The sequence below is a fragment of the Phlebotomus papatasi genome, chromosome 2 (genome assembly GCF_024763615.1).
Source record: "Phlebotomus papatasi isolate M1 chromosome 2, Ppap_2.1, whole genome shotgun sequence".
Lineage (NCBI taxonomy): Eukaryota > Metazoa > Arthropoda > Insecta > Diptera > Psychodidae > Phlebotomus > Phlebotomus papatasi.
Window position 1 is genome coordinate 77,009,534 of NC_077223.1, and position 12,430 is coordinate 77,021,963.

General features: G+C 31.5%; 1 protein-coding gene across 5 annotated transcripts in view; it reads right to left on the minus strand.

Annotated features, from left to right (window-relative positions):
- Positions 1 to 613: 613 nt before the first annotated feature.
- LOC129804471 (heparan sulfate glucosamine 3-O-sulfotransferase 5) overlaps positions 614 to 12,430 on the minus strand; it is a 271,187-nt gene continuing 259,370 nt past the window's right edge. For all 5 annotated transcript variants that reach the window (XM_055851793.1, XM_055851794.1, XM_055851790.1 and 2 more), the window contains exons 4-6: positions 8,535 to 8,900; positions 8,241 to 8,419; positions 614 to 1,371 (exon numbers count right to left, since the gene is read on the minus strand). In XM_055851793.1, coding sequence (XP_055707768.1) covers positions 954 to 1,371; positions 8,241 to 8,419; positions 8,535 to 8,900 — 963 coding nt within the window. In that variant the 3' untranslated portion in view covers positions 614 to 953. The remainder of the gene's footprint in view (positions 1,372 to 8,240; positions 8,420 to 8,534; positions 8,901 to 12,430) is intronic.

Below are 12,430 nucleotides of genomic sequence, written 5' to 3' on the forward strand. Positions count from 1 at the left end.
GGAAAATCAACTTTTGTGTAGATAAAATCAACTTTTTTACCAACTTGTTGATCAAACTATCAACTGTTGATAGAAATTACCAACATTTCTATCGACTTGTTGATCAATTGTAAGATTAATCAACTATTTTGATCAACAGGGTCGATCTGATTATCAACTATTTTTCTCTGTGTAGTCAATTAAACCAATCACTCATATGGTAAATAACATTAAAAAAGTTGCGCCATCCTATAGGAATCCCTTTTATTTTGCTATTTCTTTAAGAGAGCCATATGAAACGCTTCTACAACAAGCAATGAAAATATTTATTTTTATTCCGTTTTTATCGTTTTTATCTTATTTCATTTCCTAAATTTTTGTTTAGGTTTCTTTGACAACGAATTACAGCGAGAAAATTAATTCTCATTAGTTTGCCTTTGATATAAAAAAAATAAAATAAAGAAAAGGATTTCACTAATCGCACACTACAAGGAGAGGAATGTTTGATTGCATTCGATAAACCTTCTTTGTGAGAATGATAAAACTTCTCTCAATTGATGGATATGTATTGTAGAGATAGTTTAAAAATTATTCAAAAAATATATTATTCTTATCTCTTTTATGACTTCTAAACTTTCTTTTTTTTTTCACTGCAATTATTAGCTAAAATTCTTTTTTACTCTGTAAATTTTTATCTTTTACTACGATTTTCTTTTATTGTGACATTTGAGAGTGAATAAAAAAACCTAATAGACAGATTCACATGGCCCTTCTTTTACATTCTCATTCGATTATCAACTTTTCTTGTATCAAATTTTCTGACAGCGCTCATTGATTTTATGATTAAAATCGAAAAATTGCTTGAAACCATACATAAATATATGGCATGATGATAAAAGGAAGATAACTGATTTTGACTTGATTTATTTATTTTTTTTGGCCCTCAACTATACCCCCCGCAATGAATCATTAATCTAATCTTCGGGCCATCCTAAATCCTCACCAATCAACTCATAGAACTTTTGATTGTGATCAGCAAAGAAGTGACGTAATTTACTAATAACAGCTGGATCCACATGTGGATGCTTTCGTCCTTTGCTTTCCCTCAGACATTTATCATTTGACTCATTGCGTAAACAGAAGAATCCTTTGGTGGCATTGTAGAAGAAATTGTGACTCGTTATCCTATGCTGAATGCCCAAGAATGTTTCTATTCTTGTCAATTGCGACAGTGGTTCGTCAATCAATTGATCACCATTCACAATCATCATCTGCTCACGCGGAAATACCTCAAGCCATCGATGCAAGTGCAAGTGGTACATGGATATTGCCAATGGACGATAAGACTCATTGACGGATCCGTTGGGTAAAAGAGCAAGTTCCTCGAAATTTCTGCATTTTTTTTATTTAATTGCCGCAGCACCAATATAAAAGAAGGATGTCAATGACAAAATTTCACCAGAGAAAAAAAAATTGCTATTCTTTGAAAGCACAGAAAAAAAAGCTCTAATAATGTTGCAAATGGGCCATTGTGAGAAATGATGGTGAATTACAAAAGACACATAATATCACATTGAGTCATATTTTAGTCATCCACACAAAAGCAATGCCACTATCAATGGCAATGAATCAATTCACTCTGGTTAAAGCATCTTTATGTTGAGAATCAATAGCTAAATAAATTGTAGCAAATCATTGACTTATGCAACAACATTCAGCAATTCTTCATGCATTATCCAAAGGTGCGCAAGAACAAGTGATAATATTTCATTGGCTTTTTTTAAGCTTTGTGAAACACAACTAAATAAATAAATATTATATGTTGGAACAAACTTCCTTTAGAATTTTCAGTCAGAGGTTCTTTGCATAAGATTCCTTTAGCTGATCCTTTTTTCGCAAAATTTTGCGGGCTAAATATTCTCGAAGATCAGCCTTATGCCCTATATTAGCTCTGAAAAATGCGACCGGTTTTAGTGTAATTTTTTCCCTGTTTTCGTACACATTTCACGAAATATCTCCAAAACTACGTAGGTTGCCAATTTACGGTTTTCGGTTGGTTATTCGTTATTAAATTGACTTTTATTTTGTATTAGTATTTTTTCCTAATTCATTCTACAATGACAGAAAACAGCTAATAAACTCAAAAGTTTTTTCGGCTCGCTAAAAACATAGAAAATGTCATGCCCCTGTCTAGAACACTTAAACCGAGAAACGGTTTAAGGTAATTATAATCAAAATAATGATCATATCACACTTCCATTATTTTCTAATAAATCCGTCTCTCGGCTTAAGCCGAGAAATTGCTTAGTTCGTGGGAAACTGATGGAAACTTAGTCTAATCATTGTTTTGATTAAAATTACGTTAATCCGTCTCTCGGCATAAATCATTAGTAGGTCTCGAGAATTATTTGAAATTTAAGCCTTCAATATATCCTCTTAAGCATAAAAGTATAAAATTTAAACTATATATTCTGAAATTTTCATTTAAAAATCTTTAAAATTCATCCGTTAGAACCTAATTTTCGGAGACTTTTTTTTAGAGAGGCCCTGTCCAAAATTATGAGCTTTTCCCCTAATTCACTAATAAATGCGAAAAAGTTTGTACATTATTCACAAAAAATGTTCGTAAAACTTTGTCTTAAATCATTATTCGTGAAGTATTGTCAGACAAATAGAAATATACGAACAAATGTTTGTAAAACTTGTAAAATGTTTGTAAATGTAAAAAATGCTCGTTAAGTGATCATGGTACGAACAATGTTTTGCGAAAAAGTACAAACTTTGACGAACTTTTTAGTGGATTATACAATTAACAAACATTTACGAACAATTTTGCGAAATATTTTTTTTGTGAGGTATGATTGTATTTTTATTTCTCATTTAAAATGGAAATTCAACTGAAAATCATATTAGAATGAGCTTATTAATATGGAAAAAGGTAATATCTAAATAATTTTAATATAATTTATTTTGGCATGTTTTGATAATTGCGAGGGTAAAGCTCTTTTATAATATCAATTACCAATTATAACAATTTATGCAAATATTTTGTATATATGCCTTTGGCAATAGCAATAGCACCATTCCATTAATTTTGAAAACCTCAATAATACCAAAAAAGTTTACTATAAATCCAACGATAATTAACTAATAATTAAATATTTATCCGATGATTTATTTTGATCCGAAATTTTATAGAATTATAAGTGATCTATAAATCGATTTAAATCGATTGCGAATATAAAAGAGAAAAACATAGAAAAATGCCGTAATTGAGAAGATTTTACAAAATGCTCAAACTCGTGAATTATACGGTTTTTCATCGAAATATTTATTGCAACACGCGTTAAAGCACACAGTAAAGTTAAAGCGATTTACCAGTTTTTTTTTAATGCATTTGTTTAGTCAATATGATTTGAAAAAAAAGGAAGGTTGTGAAAAAAAATTACAACAAAAAACTGTTTTATATGAAAACTGTTGAATCTGCTACTATAAAAATTTCCCACTCAGTGATTGCTTTGGAAAAAGCTCTTTTTCCTTCCGGCGTCAATTTTCCGGAATATACGTTTACAAAAAACCAAACACCAAATGTTATAACATTGAAAAGGATATTTTAATAGAGACATAAATTACCATAAATTGTATATGGGTATTTGAGCCAGAATTTTTGCACGACAGATATTTCCTATCCAAGCACGTTTTGAAAGAATAGATAAGAAAATTTATGCAGCAAAGACATGATTTGAAGTCATAGCGTGATTCATGTTATTGCACCAAAGCTCAATTTTTAGATATTAAACTTATAAAATAAAGAGTTAGAAAGAGTTAAAAGAGTCTCAGGTGACGTAAGTTGAATGTTAAATTATCTATTAGCCACCTTCACCAACTTCTAACTAAATTGACTTCAAGAAACTAACGGAGAAAGACACGTTGACTTTTCTTGTGATACGAGTAATACTATTTTTAGTATACCAATAAAACGAAATCAAAAGGACAATTATGTATGAAAAGAAATATCAGAGAACACTATAGGAAATAATTAATCAATCAGCAAAATATCCTCGACAGAATTCTAATTAAGTCATTTTCCTTTGATGGAAAAGAATGTCAAGAGGAATAAAGATATAATGTATTAAAACAGTTGACATCCAAGCCCCAAAGTATAGTTCTCAAGCATCCCCAAGAGAAATTCACTAAAGGTGAGAAAATTAGACATATTGATTTGTTGACAAACTATTGATTAGCATAGGTAAGTGACCAAAAAAGCTCCCGAAATCCAATCAAACAATATCCCCTGAGGGATTATTCACTGTCACAAGTGTAACAAACATGGTAATAATTGTGTAATGAGGGATAAATGAACATTTCACACAGCATCAGAATTCCCATCTGCGGACATTATTAAATTTTCATGCTAACACACAAAAGCATAAAAAAACACACCATGCAGTAAATGAAAAAGGATTGAGGATATTTGCGGATGTTGCTCCATAAAACTCAGTAATATTCACAGAGTAAATCAAAATGAAAGAAGCCTAACACAGCGTGCAAAGGGATTATATCGATAAATAAAAGGAGGATAAAGTAAGAGAGCAGTCACATACGATTTCATAAAATTAAAATGCAGTCGAGAAAAAAATGGTAGTGATATGCGAAGGAAATAAATTTTCTTATGAGCTATTGATATAGTATAAAATGCTTGGTTGATTCACTCAGCAAATACCGTATGCATCAATGGAAATAAAGATTTTGTTCTAAAAATAAAGTACAAAACCTAGAACCCTATAGACACGGAATATTTTGGGCTGTTTTTACCGGTAATGTGATCACTAAGAGAAATCCGAAAAAGTTAAAATAACTTTCCGGAACTGTTAATTTTACCCTGCATTATTGATCCGAAATCGGTGTAAATATTACGCTTTTTAGGTGTATTGGGGGTTAAAGTTAACCTTTTTCATGTTAATTTTACCCTTAAAAAGGTGTAAAATTAACATTAACAAATGTTGATATATTTTTACACCCAAAAATGTTAAAGTTACGAGGAAAAAAAGTTAATCGCACCCTCTTTTTTCTCAGTGATATTGAGCAGTAAAACAAAAAAAAATAGTTTAGTACCAAATTTAGAACTTTAAAAAAACGAAAGATTAATCGTGTAACTTTTGATATCCCGTCTTATTTTTCTAATATACATATACTAATAGAATCTAAAACTTCCCTTCAGTCAAGTAAAATGCATTGTATAGTTTACTAAAATTAAAATTTAATACTAAATTTTTATATTACTTTCACACTGTTACTATTTAGAACAAATGAAATAATACATCTAAATCACGTTTTTATTTAATTATTTAAGTAGAAAAAAAAATAAAATCAACAATTTAGAAAACATTTGATTTGTAAATTTCTGTGCTAGATGAATTTAGTACATTTAAGTACTAATTTTTTTTTAACTTCTTCAATTGCGTCTCTAAGAAACCGTAAACTTAAAATTCTAATCACTACAAAAAATCCTTTCATTTGGGGTAAAGTGATACAAGTTGGACAGTAGTGGTACAAATTGGACAATGGTACAATTTGGACAGGGCTTTTTTTGATAAATTTAGTACTTCATTTACATTTGTATATTTTTAATGCTTTAGTTTTATAATTTAGTTCCTTGTTTTTAAAATAAATTTTGTACTGTATTTATCAAGAAAAAAGCCATGTCCAACTTGTACCGGCGAAGTGTCCAACTTGTAACACTAATTCCAAATTATATCACTTTACCCTATACAATAAGAATAAAACTTCTTTGTGAAATATTTATCTAAAAAATTCTTAAAAACTTAATTTATACATAAATAATGAAGAAGATACTTTAAAGACCGTGGGTAACCTGAATAAGTTCGCACATTAGAAAATTCAGCTAATTTTGCGTCAGTCTCTATGGAAATTTTGCATAAAATTAGCCAAAAACACTAGTAATTTGATGATAGTTTTCAAACTTTAAAGTTTTGCAGAACTTTAGACAAATGTTTTCTTGTTAAGTTTAATCGCGAATTCTTGCCAAAAAATGTAAAAATATAAAAATTTCTAGTAATTAATTTGAAATAAAAATTACTGTTATAAACAATTCAAAAAATAATTTTTTTTAATTTATAATTTTTTATGTTCCCAGGTATATTTTTAGTATTTCTTTTTTTTTAATTAATTTTATTTTAATCATTCATTCTAAAAGTACAGTATAAAGAATCAGGTGGCACTGAGTTCCACAATTTTTTCCATATCTTTACTCATCGAACGAACTTCACATGAAAGATCACTATGTAATCCGTCGTTTTTCTTTCACGAGACAAGCATTTTTCGTAAACACACAGAAAAATGTTTGTAAAATTTTGTCATTTGTTCGTAAAGTTTAATTGGACAAACAAAAGTGCACGAAATTGGTTCAAATGCTTTCAAAAAATGGTTGTCAAGTGATCATGTTACGAAAATTGTTTGTGAAAAAGTACACTGAGAAAAAAAGAGGGTGCGATTAACTTTTTTTCCTCCATAACTTTAACACTTTTTTAGGTGTAAAAATATATCAACATTTTTTTAATGTTAATTTCACACCTTTTTAAGGGTAAAATCAACATGAAAAAAGTTAACTTTAACCCTAGGTGTATTGAGGGTTAAAGTTAACTTTTTTCATGATGATTGTACTTGTACATGTATGTACTAAAAAGACAGAGAGCAAAAGTTTTACAAAATTTTTTGGTGAAATGATAGAAAATCACAAAGAATCCTTTGAGAACTAAAAACATGTTAAATTTTATTTTTTGAAAATGTTTTAGAAAGTAGTGAAATTTTTACTTTCTTGCTACTTCTAATATCTTGCACTGAAATTGTACTAAATTTTAGGTATGATCAAAACTACTTAGACTCGGTCTTTTTTTGTAAAAAAAACAAAAGAAATAAATTAAAATATTAAAAATGATTTTAAAAAATAGATTAGTAACACCACATAACGCCTCTTGAAATAAATTGGTGTTTTACGATATTTCAGAATTGAAATAGAAAATACTAATCAAATGATTATACCCTTATATTTTAGGTGCTATTAATCGGGATATTGGTACTGAAAGGTCTGCTAGAACATTTCATATTGAAATACAGTGCCCGCTCTCTAATCCGGATCGGCGTAATCCGAACGAGTTCTCGACGGTTACATAAAAATAATTTTGAGGTTATGCATGCATGTCCGTTCACCAATGAAAATGAATTTTCTTGTGAAGTATTTGTTTAATAAATAAAGTATACACTGAGAAAAAAAACGGGGTTGCGATTAACTTTTTTTCTTCGTAACTTTAACACTTTTTAGGTGTAAAAATATATCAACATTTTTTAATGTTAATTTTACACCTTTTTAAGGGTAAAATTAACATGAAAAAGGGTAACTTTTACCCCCAATACACCTAAAAAGCATAATATTTACACCGTTTTCGGATCAATACTGCAGGGTAAAATTAACATTTCCGGAATGTTATTTTAACTTTTTCGGATTTCCCTCAGTGTAATAGCATAGAATTCACTAATTATGTCTTTTTAATCTTTTTTAAAACTTTTATTACTAATTCTACAAAAAAAATCTATTATATTTTCGAGACGTTGAACAAATTCAAAAAATCCATCCGGATTACGAAGCGGAGATCTGTCATATTGTCTCCCAATCATCCGGATTACAATTACAAAGCGGGCACTGTATTTGATATACGTGCAAAATAATATATCCTTGTGTCATATAAAATGCATTTTTTGTATTGCTGTAATTTGCACCTGACATAAAAAAAACACTGCTAAATATTGAATTACATTTCTCTGTCAGGTTTTAGTTTGCAATCGATTCAGATAAAATGTTACTATTTTCGGCAATCTATATTGCCTGTAAAATCCGTCTACAAAATTTACTGCATTAATTCAGAGCACCTGACACAAAATGTAAGATGACACTTGTAAAACAATATTATCACTATTCACCGCGCATCCTATCTCTGTGTACATTATATCGATAAAGTGCTACATTTCGCCTGGGAAAATGACTGTGAGAGAAATTCAGCATGGAATGGGGAGTGTCAATCTTACAGCAGGAGGTTTAATTTGGAGACAACTTGAGCCCTGTATATAACCCAAGGTACGTGGTACATTTTAATCCCAAATATCGACAGTTACGTTAATTGATGAGTGAAACGACCAATTTAGCTTAAGTGGAAAATGTGTGCGAAAAATGGGAAAAGACTTACCGATACACCTGTGACGATGGAGCAACACCACCGCTCGTTGTTCCTTGCTGCTGGGGGAGTGTTGCTGTGGCTGAGTGACTTCTCAGCTGAGTGTAGTCTGATATTGCTCTTGTGACTGGCTCTCTAACAATTAATAATAGTTTAACACTAGCATTCATCGCTCTAACACGTTCAGGTACCTTTCAACAAGAACAAGATAAAAAAAAGGAGAGAAGGAAAAATATTATCTTTCAGATCACAATCCTTCGTATACTGGACACAATAGGAATCCTGAGAAAGATAAATGGCACTCACTTCAGGTGTGATAAAATAGCTTGGACTCTTCTCAATGGTGATTTGCCCATTAAAGGAATGTGGCATCTTTTTCCGATACCACTCCAATCCCTTCACATAATTCTCATCCCTATCGAAAAAATGCACCTCCTCATTGGCCTTTTGTATTTCCGGATGCAGATTCAGCATCTCCAGTAGTGCCCTCGTGCCACACTTTTTCGCCCCAATTATCAACGCCTGAGGCAGACGTCGACCCGTTTTGGGGAAATGAACTCGATTGGGCACAACAATGGGATGATTGATGACAATACTATTATCATCAGCCAAAACAGTGCGCCTATTTCCCATTGAATATTCCCCACTTCCTTCGGATATTGTTGGTGTTACCTGCAACACACACACAATACCCACAATTCACTAGCCATCTTCCACTGTTACCCTCCTCCCTATACTCCCAAGTAGAGATGTGCGCCAAGTCGATTTTAGCCGCTCGGCGCGAGTCGCCGAAAGTTTTGCTTAGCCGCCGCCACCAAAAATTTTTAATGCGCGCCGCCAGCCGCCGCCGCCAGTTCTTTTTTAACGCGCCGCGGCGAATTTTGTTTATATTTCAATTCAATTCAGTAATTTTTCTGACAATACCCATAATAGATCGTCAGTTAAATCAGCATTTGTCGTAACTTCATTTTTGCGATTTCGAGATATAATACATATTTAGAATCGGCGTAATTTTGTTTATTAAACGCACTTGAGAAAAAGAAACTTTTATAAGCCCAATAAAAATTATTTTAAACAAAAAGTATCATAAGTGCCCTTAATTAATAAAAATTTGTCAGAATTTGTCGTAACTTCCGTTTTTGGAGTAGTTACGACAAATTTCCATACAAAATTTTCAGTAATCAGCATTTGCCGTAACTTCTTTTGTTCGTTTGCGTGGCTTGTAAATTGCAGCAAAAATGTAATAATTCTCATTAAAACGTTCACAAACTCTTCCAAATATCCAGAGACAGTGCGAATAATGCAACATGAAATCATTTTAATTCAATATTTGCGAGAAAAAAGTGAGAAAAACTACCTACCCATGTCATTAATTTAAAACAAAACAAGCGAGACGGTGCACAAAATTTATTCAGTAAAAGTTACGAAATAAAATATCCAAAGACAGTGCGAATAATGCAACATTAACTCATTTTAATTCAATATTTGTGAGAAAAATAAGTAAGAAAAAATTCCTGCCCATCTGTCATTAATTCAAAACAAAACAAGCGACACGGCGCGCAAAATTTATTCAATAAAATTTATGAAATAAAAGCTTTTAGGGACAGGGATAAGAATTTAATTGATTAATTTAGTCAAATAAAGGTGCTTATTATCACTAGAGTAATTGAAATTGATATAATCCATTTTTGAATATTGTCGTAACTTCCAAGATCTCCATACATTGGAAGTTGCGGCTTTATAAACGATAGAAGTTACGATAAAATCTTATTGTGTTTCATCGAACATATATCTCAATATCTCAGCTTTCAAATTATTTTATAAAAAAATTTCTCGAGTTAACTTACAGTTTATTAGTGCCACTTTTATTATTTTGACTCAAAAATATAACATTCGGGGCTCATTTTTAAGAAAAATAATGCTGAACTGAAAATTTCGCATCATGAAAAGTTGTCAAAAGGAAGTTACGACAAATGCTGATTTAACTGACGAGATAATTTTCATTCTTATGAAAAAAATGTATAGTTAGAATAGTTAGTTATTATACTTTCTATTGTCTAGAGGCTTTTGCTGAAAAAAATTTGGATATAAGGTAAAGTATCCTCGAGTCGACCGCCTCTCGACTCGACCATCCTGGGTTCCTCAAGTCGACAGGTGGAAATATTTATTCAATTTATTTACATTTACAATGGGGCCTCGAGTGGGTCAGTGGATAGAGTAGTAGCTCTATGACTGCGAGGTCTGGGGTTCAAAGCTGAGCAGCAGCAGAAAAAGATTTCTCATGCCAAATCGACTTTGAATTCGTCCAGTGAATGAATGAATAGTAATGTCAATGGTGCATATTGACAAAAAAGTGAACCGCCTAAACAATAGAGGCTGGTACGAGAACGAGTTTCGATGTGAAAGTGGTACTTCAATCGATACAAATATTCGCTGTCACTGATCCCAAACACACACCGAGAAGGGATGCTGTGACATAGTAACGGCACTGACTGCTCACAGAGCTGTGATATAGAGCGGCTACCCGTATCGGGGGATAAGATAGAATAGGAGTGGGGAAGCATAACGGGCCCAATTGGTGGCCTGGATGCATCGGAATATCCGAAATGGAGAACTGACCCCTGGCAAAATCTTATCTTATCTTATCTTACATTTACAATAATATTGAGCGAATGGTCCGAATGGTTTAACATCATAGGGCCAATTATTTCATAATTAATTCAAATCAGTGAAAATATCATAGAAATTGACCATAAAACCCTGAAAAAAATCATAAATTGACGGAGCGTTAAAGTATTTCTTCAATAAAAATTCGCAATTTTTCATCAAATTATGGCATACTTTTTTAAATTCTTGACTTTTTTCTTAAGGAATTATTTCAATTATTACCCTTAGAGATTACTTGAGAATTCAAATTTTGAGTACAAATGTCTAAATATAAGTTGAGGACTTTATCTTTATTACTGTGCAAAGATTTTAGTTCCATGACTAAGTTAAAGATTAATTTTATGTATTAAAATTGAGAGTGCAATTCAAATATAATGTTCCTGAATTCAACCGGTCGACGAATCATAGCAAGTGAAGCCTTTTTCACTTGAATGTTGTTCTATACTTCTGAAAGCATTCATAAAAGTAAGTTTCCCTATTTATTTTAATGATTAACTAAATTTTAGGTGCTATTTATGATGTGTTGAACAAGCCAAAGTTAAATCAGTGACTTTTTAGTTTTGTGATTTGTTTAATTTTAAGAAAAATTGCTGGTCGAGTAGAGGAACCCCCGGCGGTCGAGTAGAGGAATACTCATATTGAAGTGGTCGAGCAGAGAAACACTATATTAAAAACTAATTTAAAACTATATTATGACTAAGTGAAGTTCACAATTAGATAGGTAAGGATCTATTCTATAGTTTTAGGCAAAAAAACCCTATCAAAAAACACAAATTATAACTGTTTTTTCATAATTTTTTTTCACAAAATCTATCCTTTAGTGGTCGACATAGGATACTTTACCTTATTATAAAAAAAAATAATAAAAATGTTGTGCTTCAATATTTACTAGATAGCAAATAGCTGTACATCTGCAAAAATATTATGGATGCCTACAACTTTTTACTTTACGATTACGTATAAACATTTAAAAAAAATAACTTTAGATACAGGGAAATCGTCAATCAGAGCAAATGACACTCAAATCATCCAGTTTTTTCTCAGTGGAGATAGGAAAAATTCCTGCCACCACCCAGAATCGAACTCGAGACCTCTTGTTAACTAGACGAGTGCTCTACCAACTGAGCTATAGAGGCTACATGCTCTGCTTGACTTGCTACACGACCTTTAGCCAATTGCATTGTGCACTGTAATCGCTTACTCTCGGGGTTGCGAGATTTGCAAACGATGTGGTGCGTACAAATGAGCAGTAAAACATCAAGTTTGAGAAGTGACTAAATTTACAACTATAAAAGCAGTAGAATTTTCATGAAAGTTTCAATCTTTATGGATATAAAAATTAAATCCATTTTTGGAAAGATTTGTATTTTTTACTTATTAAATTTAATTTTTTGCTGACCAAATATATCTTTTTACTTCTCATTTGTTTTTATCTTCTTTAACGCTTCTAAGGGGGGCAGCTGCCCCCCCCCGCCCCTAGCTGGGTACGCCCATGGATGTAAGATTTATCATTGATTACGTTCACCAGTTTCATT